This window comes from Zalophus californianus, chromosome 17 (genome assembly GCF_009762305.2).
Source record: "Zalophus californianus isolate mZalCal1 chromosome 17, mZalCal1.pri.v2, whole genome shotgun sequence".
NCBI lineage: Eukaryota > Metazoa > Chordata > Mammalia > Carnivora > Otariidae > Zalophus > Zalophus californianus.
The window spans coordinates 10,947,013-10,962,072 of record NC_045611.1 but is presented as its reverse complement, the minus strand read 5'-3'; the positions used below and the strand labels follow the sequence as shown (position 1 = coordinate 10,962,072).

General features: G+C 38.0%; 1 protein-coding gene across 4 annotated transcripts in view; it reads left to right on the top strand.

The window, feature by feature from the left end:
* The window catches only part of CNTNAP4 (contactin associated protein family member 4), a 264,304-nt gene that overhangs the window by 237,099 nt on the left and 12,145 nt on the right, over positions 1 to 15,060 (top strand). For 2 of the 4 annotated variants that reach the window (XM_027620160.2, XM_027620159.2), the window contains exons 18-21: positions 4,113 to 4,352; positions 6,371 to 6,595; positions 7,978 to 8,111; positions 8,873 to 8,960. In XM_027620160.2, the coding sequence (XP_027475961.1) occupies positions 4,113 to 4,352; positions 6,371 to 6,595; positions 7,978 to 8,111; positions 8,873 to 8,960 (687 nt within the window). The remainder of the gene's footprint in view (positions 1 to 4,112; positions 4,353 to 6,370; positions 6,596 to 7,977; positions 8,112 to 8,872; positions 8,961 to 15,060) is intronic. The other 2 variants (XM_027620162.2, XM_027620161.2) reach the window with 1 other exon arrangement.

Here is a 15,060-nt window from a genome sequence, read left to right as displayed (position 1 = left end):
ACAATAGCATCTGTCACTTAGACTCACTTCCTGGGAGTAATGAACATGATAAAAGGGTTGGACTCAGTCTCTGTTCATCGCCTAGTGCACCTGTTAGGTGCAGATCCCAGTACTGTTATGTAAGTGAACAGATTCAGTAACTAAGGTTAGTCATTAGTTTCTCAGGATACCTAGTGTTTGTGAAGTTCCAGAATTCATTATATCTGATATAGCATGGCAGGTAAATTGATAGGAAATTAATTGGAAGACAGTTCCAAACATAATAGCTCAGTGGAAACATCCATAATCAATTAATCAAACGGCAGCTCATTTTAATTGGACCCACTCTAACCCTGAAAAGTCATTGGAATCTTTAATTAAGCTTTCAAGCTCAATACTATTTACATTCGCTATGTTCTCCAGAATAGTTCTTCTTAAAATAAGAAGTTATTAACTTGAAACCTAATGGTAAAGCAAAAATCCTCAACACATGTATGACATGTATGCTTGTGTTTAATTAGACTTCCTGATAATTTGAAAATGTAGTTTAAAACTATTTGATTAAGGGCGTACCTGGGTGGCTCAGTCAGTTAAGTGTCTGCCCTGGGCTCAAGTCATGATCTCCGGGTCCTGGGATCAAGCCCCGTGTCGGGCTCCCTGCTCAGCAGGGAGTCCGCTCCTCCCTCCCTCTCTGCCCCCTTCTCCCTGATCGTGCTTTCTCACATGTGCTCTCTCTCTTTCTCTCTCTCTCTCTCAAATAAATAAAATCTTTAAAAAAATAAACTTATTTGATTAGGTAAATATTAACTCTTCACAAGTACACAATTCAGAAATCCTGTTTGCAAGGCTGGGTGTTGATTTTCTTTTCACTATTAGAAATATATGTATTTAATACATATATGTGGGGTTTTTTTCCTGTTAATATCTCCATCCTCTGACCTTCTTGTTCACCAGGTACCTATTTCTACCATTATAAACATCATGTGTTTCCCTGTCTAAATCTATTACTAGACCATGAGCTCTGTGAGGGCAAGATCAGTTGCAGATAGTTCCGTACCTCCCATGTCAGACACCGTGACCAGCGAAGAGCTCCTACGTAGAGCTGGCAGAGCTGAAACGCTGTTCAAACCAAAAATGATCTAAGGAATAGAAGAAAATGAAAATTACCTTTTTTTGACCATATTTTGGTGTGGAGACACAGTTTGCAATAAAAGGCCAACTGTAGGGTTTTGCCCTTTACTGCCTCTAACTGAATGTGTTTATTTTAATATTTCCTCAGCTGTGTCCATGGGCTTGTCCCTGGAATTCTGTATGCCTCTAGTTCCTCATCACCTAGAACAAATTAAAACAGATAAGAATAAAGCTGGGGCAGGGGCGCCTGGGTGGCTCAGTTGGTTAAGCGACTGCCTTCGGCTCGGGTCATGATCCTGGAGTCCTGGGATCAAGTCCCGCATCGGGCTCCCTGCTCGGCAGGGAGTCTGCTTCTCCCTCTGACCCTCTTCCCTCTCGTGCTCTCTTTCTCTCATTCTCTTTCTCTCAAAATAAATAAAATCTTTAAAAAAAAAGAATAAAGCTGGGGCAGATGAAAAGGAATTGTATTCAGCTGTTGGACTCCCATGTTATTTAGTTATGATGTCACTGGCAAAGGGAGTTCAACTCCTAAAGCAGAGAGATTTGCTGCTTCAGAGTGACAAATGCTTAACAGACTGTGATTTAACATTACTGTGTACTATAACCTATATATCATGATTTAAAGTACTCTAACATGAAATAAATGAAATACACCAGGAATCCACCTGTAATCCAGACTTCCCAGCGCCGGACTCTCCTCCAGAGAGTTCCCGGGCCAAAGCTAAAAGCAAGGCTGTGGGCTTCCTTACCCAGCAAAGAAAAGTCCAGCAAGGATGCTAAGAGAATTTGGTCAAAGACTTAACTCTGAGCTCTCAACATTCTATTGACGTGACTTAGCAGAGTGTGAGAATAGGGAGGTCTGAAGCTAAGGTGAGGAGCAGCTTTAATGTGGAAGGAAAGGAAGAGGAGTCCTAAGGATAAGGGGAGGAGAGAGCCTTCAGGAGTGGAAGGAGACAGAGTAAACGTAGGAGGGAGGAAACAAGAAGATTGTCAGCTATTCTGAGACTCTGGGATGAGATGAACTCCTTTGTCCCTGCCATGCCCACATAAACTGGAATCGGAATATGTCTGGCTCCATAGCATGCTGCATCTGGATTTATAAATAAAAATATGACTTCATTGTATGTGCGTCACAGAAGAAGCACAAATTATGTCAGCTGAAGCAATTTCAATATACAAGTTTAAGTCCAGGTGCTTGAATGGGGACCCTTATGTCTATGAACCTGAATTGTAAATACCACTAGTGAAATGAGTCCAAAATTCTTAGAAATTCTTTTGGTTTTCCCTTCATCGTATTTCATTATTCAAAAATACAGAATTAATGGATTCAGAAATATTCCTTGGGTTTTATCCTCATTCTCAGGCTTGGGGACCCTGTGCGGGCAATAGTGTTCTCTCTGTGAAGCACCAAGCACCCAGCTCCCACCCCCATGGCATAATCCAGTTTCATGAGCCAGTGCATTAACTGGTTATTAATAATCAGTTATTAGTGTCAATTGCTGATCAATTAGTTATGATTATAAGTCATTACTGCACAGCTCTTCTGTGTCAGGCACAGCTCTGTGTGCGAGGGTACAGGGTGGTTGAAGCAGATATATGCTGATAATATACAAAGTCATTTGGTAAAATGTAAAACCTGGTAGTCGGTGACCAAGACCTATGTAGGGTCTTTCTGGCCAACTCTTGGTTCTGAAGGTTAAAAAAAACCAAACCTGTTTAATCCTTGAGGATAAGGAGATGTTAACTGATGAAGGCTAGAGGAGCGTGCTAAGTGACGTGGTTGAGGAGGGAGCCAGCATGTCCTAGGAAGAGCCAGTCTGTACAGAGCAGGTGTAAGATCCTGGCCATGAGACCACATCATCTGTTCAGCGACAAAGCTCCTTTTTAGAGGACCTGTGATCATCTAACGCCTCTGGGTAGAACCATCCAGACTATTTAGATTAGAGTACTATTTGCCCACTTAAGTTCTGAGTATTACTTTATGGTGTTTCTGGACACCAGGTGAAGGGCCTCTTTGAGCTTACATTCTTATTAGGATCATGCTGATGAAATGTGGGGTCAAGGGACCACCTGAATAAGATCTACCTGGGAGGTTTGTTGATTGTTTTGATTCACAGCCCTTATTTCTGGCCCACAGAATCAGTGTTTCTTGGAGCAAGGCTCTATTTTTAAGAAGGCTTCCAGGTGACACTTATATTCCTTAAGCTTTAAGAGCCTCTCTCTGCCTTAGAAGAGCAGGGTCTGATTCCACGCAGACATTGTAAACCTCTTCAGGGGTCACTTGATAAGTCATACTGTCATGCATTAGCCAGTAAATGCTACATCACTGTCTCTCCATCAACCCCCTGCCCCCAGTTTGTTGAGAATCTTCCCAAGCTTGCATCAAACCACACTGGACCAGTATTTAGAAAAAATTCACTGGGAAGTATGCCAGACAAAAGCAAATAATCTCAGTTACCATGTTTTTGATGGGAGGGTAACGACCAAAGACCATATCAGTGCACAGTCGTTAGAAGAGCTCAAGGAGTCTTTCATAATTCTCAATAAATTAATACCATACCAGCATCAGGATCAGGTTTCAATATGAAGAACGAGCCACACTGACCCACAAATATATGCTGACTTAAAATTGCAAAAAAAAAAAAAAGCTTCTACCTAAGACTATCAGTCCATAAGATACAGCCTTATTTTGTTCTTTGAAAGAAACTAAAAAACAAAACAAAAAACCTCTCTGGCTTACATTTTAATAAATCATTTTTAGGAAACCAATATGTAACAAATTCAACCTTTGGAAAAAACTGAATTCATGTTTTATCTTCTTGAATTCTCTCAGTAGTGCGTCACAATTTTCAGCATGCTCCCCAAATTATGTTGGCTCATCCAATTTTGCCCGTAAGGCCACAGCTTTTGCCGTGCTCTCTGAGGCCTCAGTTTTATCTGGTCTTGAAATCCTGAATAAAACACCCAGGAACATGTTTCCATTTGCAGTATTTCCCTTTTAGGTGGAACGGCCACCAGACAGAGGGGCTTTCTGGGCTGCATTCGGTCTCTGCAGTTGAACGGAATGTCCCTGGACCTGGAAGAAAGAGCTAAGGTGACGCCCGGAGTGGAGCCGGGTTGTAGAGGGCACTGCAGCAGCTATGGAAAATTGTGTCAAAATGGAGGGAAGTGCAGAGAAAAGCTCAGTGGGTTCTCTTGTGACTGCACCCTCTCTGCATATACAGGGCCGTTCTGCTCCAGGGGTAAGTATGGCATGGGGTGTCCTGACAGGAAAACTCGCCCAACATGAAGAAGACATCTTGCAGTAATTTTCTGGGTAGCTAATTGGAAGCAAAAATAGTTCCATTTCGGATTTCGTTTTTTTGCCAATTACCTGTTTCATGCCAATCCCATTTCATTTCTTAAATATTTGCCTCAATTCTTAAAAAAAATAGTATCTATTAATAATAAAGCCTCTCAAGTTGCCTCTAGGTGTCCTAAAGTGTTGGCTGCTTAATCTGCTTTTTTCTATCTGATGTTGATGCTTTTAAGTATTATGGCTGTCAACAACCTGTCCCTTGGGGCAGCTCTCTATTTTAAAATCTCTAAAGGCATTATTGTTATTTTTGATGAAGATCATCAACCATGAAAGGAGATTTAGGAAGGATTGTGTTTTGGTTTTTGCCAAACAAATATTTTTTCCAAGAATAAAAATAACTTTTCCATTAAATATGCACATGTAACAAAAAAGAGATACTCAGGCATTTTGCTCTGTGATGTGGCTACTATCCGTGACGTAAAATAGTGGGATATTTTTCAGTTTGTCTTGTTCACAGACCTATGTCATGGAAGAAAGAAAGAACTGAGTGTAGTATTAAGTGTTCTGGACGGACTTCTCTGAACACACAAACATTTGTTGTGCTTTCATAGTTGCTCCTAGAAAACTGCTATCATGTTTAATTCAGTTGCTTTATTTGAGTGTGTCTGAGCTACTGAACCTTTTTCCTGAAGGAGGCTAACAAAAATTGCCTCCAAATTGAAGCAACTCCTGCTTTGCAAAGAAAGCATTTGGGATTATTTCATGAAAAGTGGGTTAAAAGTCATCTACACTTTATCAGAACTAAGTTATAATTTCAAGTCAACCCCTTGATAATAACTCACACACCACTGCTATCCTTCTAGGAGGCTGTTTACATTTTAAGTTAAGAGATGCCTGGGTGGCTTAGTGGGTTTAGTGTCTGACGACTCTTGATCTTGGCCTGGGTCTTGATCTCATGGTCGTGAGTTCTAAATAAAGTTAGAACAAAGAGCACCTCTTCTGAAGAACTTGTCTTTACTTTCTGAGTCTAAATGATTTCTAGTTCAGCTTGCTAACTGCAATCAAGAATGCTACTCTGCATCTGTGTATTGTATTGCATATAAAAAGTGTATTACAGAAATAAAAATAATAAAACAAGCAAATAAAAACACTCTTCAAGTGCCAAGGGAATGCAGATGTTGCTATATTACCCGGTGAGCGTCATTTACAACTCACGTTCCACAACTAGTCCTTTATAGTAATGGAGAGAAGCAGAGTCCAAGGACCCAGCTCCAATCATTCCTCCAGTGTCCTCCTCATTTTCATACATGTATAAATAAACAGGTAGTGTGTGTGTGCATGCACATGCATGTGTGTGTGAATTTGGGATATTAACCTCATATAAGTAAAGTACTACACTTTTGTAAAACTAAAAGAGGCTGGATAGTTCCTTATGTTGATCACTGCTACACAGAACCCTGCTGCCCATCTTATATTAACACTGGACTTAAGCTTCTTTTCATAGGGCACAATAAATAGGGGAAAGTGTTTAGGCAAAAAAGAACATTTCTTTCTCTTGATCCTGAAAGGTAAGAACACCCCTCAAGCTTCCTTCCTTCCTATTGCAGGAAGACTAGTGCATCCTAGCTACAAAATAATAGATGGGACTAAAAATTTAAGTAAGAAAATGGATGGTAAGGGAGATAAAAGCCAAGAAACCTGGTTTGTGTCTGAAGTCAGAGAGGGGGACGTTATGCTTTCAATTACAAGGTTAACTAGCAAATTAATTACATATAATTCTAACATAAAGCCATTTCAAGGACAGTCATAAAAGCTCTATTAATTTCCTGTGTTATTTAGTCCTGGTTTGGGGCTATTTGTTGTATCTATACAATTTGTTATTTAATTAGAAAATATCAATATACCTGAAACAAGATCCTTGTACTTAATTTTTTTAACATAAAATGTGTCTTATCATTCCAGAGATTTCTGCATATTTTGGATCTGGCTCATCTGTGATTTACAATTTTCAAGAAAATTATTCCTTAAGTAAAAATTCCAGCTCCCACGCTGCTTCATTTCATGGCGATATGAAACTGAGCAGAGAAATGATCAAATTTAGCTTTCGAACAACACAAGCACCAAGCTTACTGCTTTATGTGAGCTCCTTTTATAAAGAATACCTTTCAGTTATCATTGCCAAAAATGGTGAGTGCTTTTAGATGAGAGAGAGAGAAAATTGAATTAGAACATTAGATTAGTAATAATATGGATAGTTCTCATGTTCTTGCCTCTCAAACTACGAACAGGAAGAAAAGCGTGCCTGTTTTTTGTATTCGATATTTTTAAGACTATCCTATAAATTTAATCTAAAAGGATTACTTAAAATTAAGATAGCTTTAGCTTATTATAACTTTGATAATTTTACATTCAGTGTTAATTTTTTATTTATATAAAATACTTACCATATTGTATTATTGCTAAAAGCTCTTTACTATTTCATATAATATCAGTATCAATTTTGTGGGTCATTTTGAAAGAAGATACCTATTTGTATATAGTAAATATTTCCTTCAATTAAAAGTAGAGAAGTTTTGAGGGAATGTTAACAACCTACCATTATATATAGGAAAAGGTCCCCAAAGTAATCTGTTGGTTCTAATGGTCAGCAATGAAATAGTCATGGAAAATGCTGGTACAGGGCAATGGCTTGTGGATTAGGACATGTGTATGTTACAGAAGCCTTGTCACAGAAAACCACTTGCTGATGTTTTTTCTCCTCCCTATATCCAGATTAAAGATAAAAATTCTATAGATAAATTATCTGAGTGAGGAAAATAAATTTATAAACTTGAATATATCATTTCAACTCAAATAAATATGGCCCAAGGGCACTGAACACTAAAATAAAAATAATATTGATTAATAAGTATATTTACCTTCCCTGTGTATCTTTTGAGCTTGAAGCTTATCTATACATTAGGATATTTTCTTTGCTAAATTGAAGATACCTTGTGAAATAAATTGGCATCTTTGCAGGCAGCTAAGTGAATAGTATTAATTCTCATGGTAAGTTTGGCTAAAGACCATTCATTTCATCCTGATTTCATTCCAAAGTCTATGACTGTGACCACGTGGAAATATTTTTCATCTTCAGTAAAACCATATTTGCTTATAAAAATTCCATTAGTCAACTGCATTTTAGAGTGGCAGATGTATTTTTTCAAAGGTGAGATTGTGGAAGCATGTTAATGCAGTATTCCACAACAGTATACTAGGTGTGTTTTTTTTTAAGTTAGAGACTAGTATAGAGATTTGCTTATGCTTCACTGCATATTTGACTTCTAGGGGGAAAATTAAAGATTTGCAGGAAAGACTGCTTATTGGCAGCATGCGTGGTCTTGATCTTGAAAATAGGGCAGTTTGACACAGAAGCTGACTTCTAGGAATTATGAGGAAAGGAGACATCCAATAAGCTACTGTGAATTTTCCACCTGAAATTAATAGCTAAAAAGAGTACTCTGAGTTTTTATAAGTAGCTCTTAAACTACAATTTTAACTAAAAATATAACTTTTCTTCCCTACTCTAGGAAGTTTGCAGATCAGGTACAAGCTAAATAGATACCAAGAACCTGATGTCGTTAACTTTGATTTCAAAAACATGGCGGATGGGCAGCTTCACCACGTAGAGATTAACAGAGAAGAAGGCGTGGTCTTCGTAGAGGTAATATATATAATACATTCAACAGAAGCAGTGCTTACAGTTAACGATTCCCCAGCATGAAGGACCGTCGGCAGAATTATGATAATGAATAGACTGAAGACATCCTTCCAGGGCTGCTCTCGCACAGACCATCGACACACTGCCAGACGGGGTCTAGTTTTTGAAAGGATAAAGATTCTGTCCAAGATATGATTACTGTTTGATACCCAAAATGCCAGACTTTCCTCATTTGTTTTACATCATTCAGGAGGGAAAGCTGTCTATTTTATCGTACATACTACTAGTAGGGGTATTGCTACTTCATGAAACCAGTGGAATTGCTCATTCTACCAGCTTTTGAAGAAAAGCACGAATGTTTTGGCCCTCTACATAGAGGAAAATGTCTTAGCTGAATGACTCAAGTGAAAATACCAACCTAGGTAAAGGTATCAAGGTGAAAATAACTCGTATCTTTCTTTTTCTTTTTCTTTTTTTTTTTTTTTAGCTTTACCAATTTTGGATTTCTCATACAGTGGAGAAAATTAAAATGATATAAGGGGATAGAAGATGGGGTGCACTGGTACCTGAGGGTAGAATAGAAGGTTTAGAAAATATCATTCACCTTTGTAAATGGCTCTTTAAAATTTGTTTTTCTAAATCTTGGGGGCCATACTAACAGTTGCCTGTTTTATCATTTTCTTTTGTCTTCCTTGGCTTTCTATCATCTTCCCAACAAAATGGCATCCATCTGGCTGTTTGCACCTCATGTAACAATTCTATAGATTGACAAGAATGCAAAGAGACAAGTCCACCTGTCATCAGGTACAGAATTCAGTGCCGTCAGGTCTCTTGTACTGGGCAGGATTTTAGGTAAGTAAAGGCACGACCTTCCCCTAATCGTGACGCATAAAGATCAGAAGGGTTATATTCCAAACATGCACACAGGCCACACACAAATTCATCATGCCAAAAGAAATCTCCTGTTTTGTTTTAAGTACGAAATGAGTGATAATCAAGGCAGAAACCATACCTTCTCAGGGGTTATGTAACCGTGTGCAGGGACTTCCTGCTGAGCAAGCATGGTCCTTTGATAGTAATGTCACTGTGGTCTCTGTGTAATGAAACATGATTTTGTTCTCACACTTCAAAAATATCAAACAGTAAAAGTAGAAATAAGAAACTGTGTATCAATCAGCCGCCAAATACACAGGTTGTCATCTAATGATCAAACCAGGACTAGGCCTAAGAGAGAAGGGAGGGGAGAGCAATAGCTTTTTTTCAAGGTTTGTGAATCTGCTTTAGGTTCTGGCTTGGATCCTGTTTGCCTTGTTGAAAGGTGGTAGTGGCTTGCCACTCTTGCTGGAACCCAGTGTTAAATGTCATATGATTATTATTTATATTCACCAAGCACTTCTGATAGTAGCACTCAAGTAGAAACATTTTCTTGCCATTTAACATCCAAATATATGTACATTTTTTATACTTGCCAACAAGGACTAAGTGGGAAAAGGGGTACTATGTTTTGAAAGGGTTTTCTTTTTAGTTATAAGTAAATTATAAAGAGGAGTGATATTTCACATGATTTGGTGGGGTGGGGGACCTCTTGTAGTCTGGTGTTCATCTCTCGTTTGATATTTGAAACTAACCTGGAGTATTTCGCCTTGGGTAGTAAATGGAATCTTTTATTTTTTGACTCTTCAGCTGTTTGTACCTTGACTTATCATTCCATACATTCCCTGAACATAATCTCAGAATCCTGAGAATGTTTGATTAAACCCATGGGTGAATGATCAAAATATTGGTTCTTGAGAAGGTTAATAGTTAAATTTATAAATATTTCTAGGTTTTCTAGGACTATGATGAGCATCAAAATTGTGTGCTCTCATTCTCCAAGCAAACAGGGGAAATATGAGTTGCAATGTTCTCTCAGTATGCTAGAGTGGACATGTGCAAAGTACTTGTTAGATATTTGGAAGCTTAACTGAAAAATTCCAAGTGAGTTTCATCATGTAAATTATGTAAATTCAACTATAGTAATAAAAAAACATAAAATAAATATAACAAATCTTGATCTCAAGAGTTCCTCAGTCTAGCAGGGTCTGAAATGAGGCATTACATAGAAATGTAAAATACAAGATAGAAAATTTTAACAGTCATGCATAATGTTAATACAGTCATATTTTTGAAGAAATAAAATCTTCAAATTTAATGCCACGCTTACTGATGAAAATACCTTTTGTGAGTAGAAATATGTTAAATATATTATAAAACAATTGAGAAACTTATCTGCATTCTATTAGGAGGATTGTATTAATCAAACAGTAGAATAATAGCATTCATTATATAAATATTTGTTTCCCTTTTTGTAAATGAGGAGGGAGATTAGTAGGGAATTAAAGATGTTAATGTTTTTATTTAAGAATAGCATATTATTAAAATGCATGTCATTCATACTGAAAAATAAGATTAAAGTCCAGATTCAGCAATGAACTTTATAGTCTGAATCAACTCATTCTCCTAAAAGTATAGGTAGGAACTTATAGGGCATGTATCTAAGGTTAGGATCTTGACCCAGGACCAAGGACTAATACTCCATTCAAGTCATTTGTAATTCAAAGGAGAGTAATAATTTATGGTCAAATTTGGTGTGGTATATGAATTTACAATTAAACATGTAGTATATTATTATATTTTAATATAGTATATTAATTTATAGTAAAGTAGATGCTAAAATGGAGCTATTAATTTTCCAGAGAATTGTTCAATCTTGGAGTTTCTTATTATGTTAGGCTGGGTCCTCCAAAAAGCAGTCGCCAAGACAAAATTAACCATGTGAGGATTTTATTCGGGGAACACTTACATAAAAGAAAGTGGGGAGGGAACTGGCCAAGAGTGGCAGAGGCATCAGATGGCCATGCAACTCTGCTTCCAAATGAAGGGGGGAGAGAGAGAGAGAGAGGAAAAGTTAGAAGTATCTTGGAAGTCCGTGCAACCTCAGAAGGGTTGAGCAGTCTTTGGGGAGCCCTTGAGTCAGCCAGCCATCAGAAGAATCTCCTGTTTCCCAAGAATGAGCCCACCTTAGAAATTCCCTGCTGTCATCAGCCACCGCTGGTACCACCCACAGGAAGCATGGCCTTGGCCCAAGGATAAAGATAGGTTTCAGAGCCTGGCAGCTGGGGCTGTTGGTCAATTACTCTCCTCTAGTTGGAGGTCTGCGAGGCATGTTGTCATGGCCCCACGCTTATCAAATATGGTTTTCCTATTTGGAAGCCCTTTTGGCCTAGATTCATTTAGCACATACTTTGTGATCACCTGTTGTGTACACAGAGAATGCCATCCAGCAAGATGGACATTGCATCTGCCCTCACAGAGCTTATATTAGTGGGCATACACATCATCGTCCTACACAATGTTCCTGTGTATCCAATTGAGTATAATGTGCCCTATGTCACATTAGATAAAATAGTTCCAAATTACCCTCCAAATAAAAATGAGTAAAATATTTGTATCATTTTATGATTTCTGAATATTTCTTTTAAGGGAACAGAATATGAACATTGATCAATCATTTTTTTTTTTTTGGAGTTGTAATTTGTCTGCCTTTTCAACCAAAGACTGAAGGATATGACCATTCTATATTCCATTTTAGATGGAAACCCAGAAAGGAGGACATATTTTCCCTCTTTCAGCTTTCTCCATTACTCATTTCTTAAATTTAGTAAGAACTATGGAGATGATTTTGGACTATTGTCACTGTGAACAAACATTACTAGCTGATACACAAAAGGAAGGTGAATTTTTGAAATAATATCAAACTCTATTATGACAACTTGGAAACCATCTCCAACTCCCTATTACATTTAATTTAAGTACTCAATAACTTTGACAATAATAATCATTAGTAGTTGGGAGCTGTGGTTTTAGCCAAGCAGCTTAGTTCAGATCCTCCTACGATCAAGAGTACATTAAATCTGCTCTTCATATTCATGTCTCACTGTAAGATTATGCTCTGAATTCTGTATCTAGATACTTTTATACGTTATAAGAGATTTTTGATTTATTTTAGTAAAAACTGGATGATTATTTTCACTTACTCTGAGTAGTAGCTTTTGCATATTAGAGGTCTTGATCAATAGTGATTATTCCTGGGGTGCCTGGGTGACTCAGTCGGTGAAGCATCTGCCTTGAGCTCAGGTCATGATCCCAGGGTCCTGGGATAGAGCCCCGCATCCAAATGAATAGATAAAATCTTTTTAAAGAACAATGATTATTGCTCTCTTCTGAGGACACAGAGCCAGGAGGTAGCTCAGATCACTGCAGTGGAGATTAGGCCAGATGTAAATAATGTCTGTAGTCAGCAAGGAGAGGACAACTGGTCTCCGCTGAAGGGCTGGGGGAATAATTTCCAGTGTGTCAGGAATCCTTTATGTAAAACTCACTTCAGTGCCTAGAGGTGAGGAGAAATCAGATGACCTAAGTCCTGATTGTGTAAATATATTGTGAAATGACACTTAAGAGAATGGTTATTTTAAAACCAAATTTTAAAAGAGAAGTACAGCTTAGAACAAGAGCAGTAAGAAATCTACTGAATTTTTTTTTCTTCATCAAGTGGATTTTTGAATATTTTAACAATTAAAATGTCATAGACCATCTCTGATGCATAGAGTGGCTTCATCCTTGTGGAGGCTCTAATTGTTTCCAGAGAATTAGCGACATGAACTGGCCATACCTAGAAGCTTAAAGACACCTCTCTCCTCATCATGATACAAGAGCATAGATCAAAGTGTGACGTCCCAAACCCAAGGAACACTTGGGTTGCTGAAACGTGTTATCTGAGTGTTATCTGATTTTAATTATAGAGCACATGGTATGGTAGACATTGGGATTTTGTCAGAGGCTCATAAAAATCATGAGGCTGTGCTCCAGGTAGGAAGGATGAGTCTGTGCCTTTGACAACGCTATCACCCTCATTGCTTTCATTTGGCAGTCAAACATTATAAAACAGAGCTCTGCTTACACTTCAAAAAAAATACTGAATGATAAAAGCAAAAGTCATGAATCCCAAATTATGTATTTATCAGCTGCCAAATCTAGACACCTTTGCACCATGATAAAACTAGAATAATTTCTAAAATAAAAAAGAGAAGGCAATTGTTTATTTCTTTAATTACTGACATGCTTTAAAATGTACCTGCACTAGGAATAAGTAAAAAAATAAAGCCATTATCAGGGGCTTACTCTGTTGCGTGAGTGACCTTACTAAAGAGCAGGAATTGATGGAAGAGAAGAGAGAATGAGGTTGGCAGGAGAGTGCATACAGGAGCTTTGGGCACAAAGCAAAGAGATGCTGGCAGGCCAGCCTAGTGATGAGCTGCGGGACTGGTCTGTGAGAGTAAGAGCAGTTAAATGTGAATTCTGCTAGTGTTGTCTATTAAGTATAATAGAGGGTTAGAGCTGGTTCCCATGTCATCTTAGTACAATTTGATATTATTACCTAAAAATTACCCTCCTTGCTTGATAACTGCTACTAATGCTTGTTAATGATGATGGGAGTTAAAAATTTGTTCCTATGGTCCGTTTCCTTTGTAAAAATGAGTACTTGAAGACAGAGAGGAAGCAATTTTTTTTCCAGTCTTCCTTCCGAAAAGGCAGGCAGTCTGATGTCATTTCTCTGTCAAGTGTGTTGTTCACATGTATGAAGTACTGGTGCCGAAGTGAATGATTTCTCAGCAGCTCCTCTAAGAGAACTATTAACTTGAACATTATGTAAGAAGAGATCTCTCTAAGGTGTAATTGATCAAAGGAACTATGCAGGTGTGAAGTTGCTTTGCTAACTCATTAAGGTTTTGTTGGGTCACAATGCCACACATGAAAAAAGAAACTCAGTGAAGACCATTACATAATCTTGAGATTGCATCAAACCTTTCACGGAAAAATGTGCTCACCTCTTGAATGATATAATTTAACCCATTGTAGAATGACTGAAAAGTCACTGTTCAAAGGCTGAGTGAAGTTTACAGTTACTATCTATTACTTGTTTATGTCAAATCTGTTATGGTGCAGGGACCCTGACAAGCAGCAATCCGTTGGTCCCTCACGGTGTGGGAAGAACCAGGCTGCATCAGACAGACTTGGCTCACATTCCTCCGTAATTAATAGGCTGCGTCACGTTCATTTTTACATCCAAAACTCATTGTAAAATGAAGTTCTGAGTTCTGTTTATGGATTGTTTTTATGTTAGAAGAGTTTCCTAAAAGCCTGAAGATGTTTTTCGCTCAGTCTGTGCTGAGCAGTAGCTTTGGTATATTTAGAGGCAATGACCCATAGGGATCATTGATCTCTTCTGAGGCTGCAGAGCCAGAAAGTAGCTCAAATTTCTGCAGTGGAGATTTAGGCCAGATGTAAATAAAGTGTGTGGTCAGAGGAAAGAGGGTATCTACCCATCTCTTAGAAGAGCTGTAGGAACAAACGTCAATCTCAGTGCTAGTTTATGTAAAACCTGCTTCAAAGCCAAGGGGGTACATAAGATAGTTTGATTAGATTATTTAAGGGACCTTGTTGATTTTGTAAATGTCTTGTGACACTTAAGACAGGTTACATTGAAAGCAAAAGAAAAGTACAGGTCGCCCAGAAATATCTAACTATAAATAGCTTCTGTATTAATCAGATTTTCAAGGTTATATCTCAGAGCCGTAGGTTTGGTTGGCAAATAAATACCTTTTATGAAAACCTGCTTCCTTATCCACGTAGTGTTTGCTGACTGCTTTGCCATTTTACTTTTCCACTAACTCTTGTTTATTGAATCCTGGTCATAATTGCATGTAATGACAAAGATGCTCTGCTGGGTGTTAGCCCTGCTCCCCCTCTGATTTATTGCCCCACGTTCTGGCAAGCCTTCTTATCCTTATCTTTATGGGTTAAAGATACTAAGATTCTTTTTAAACAAGGCCCCTCTTCCTAGGTATGGACA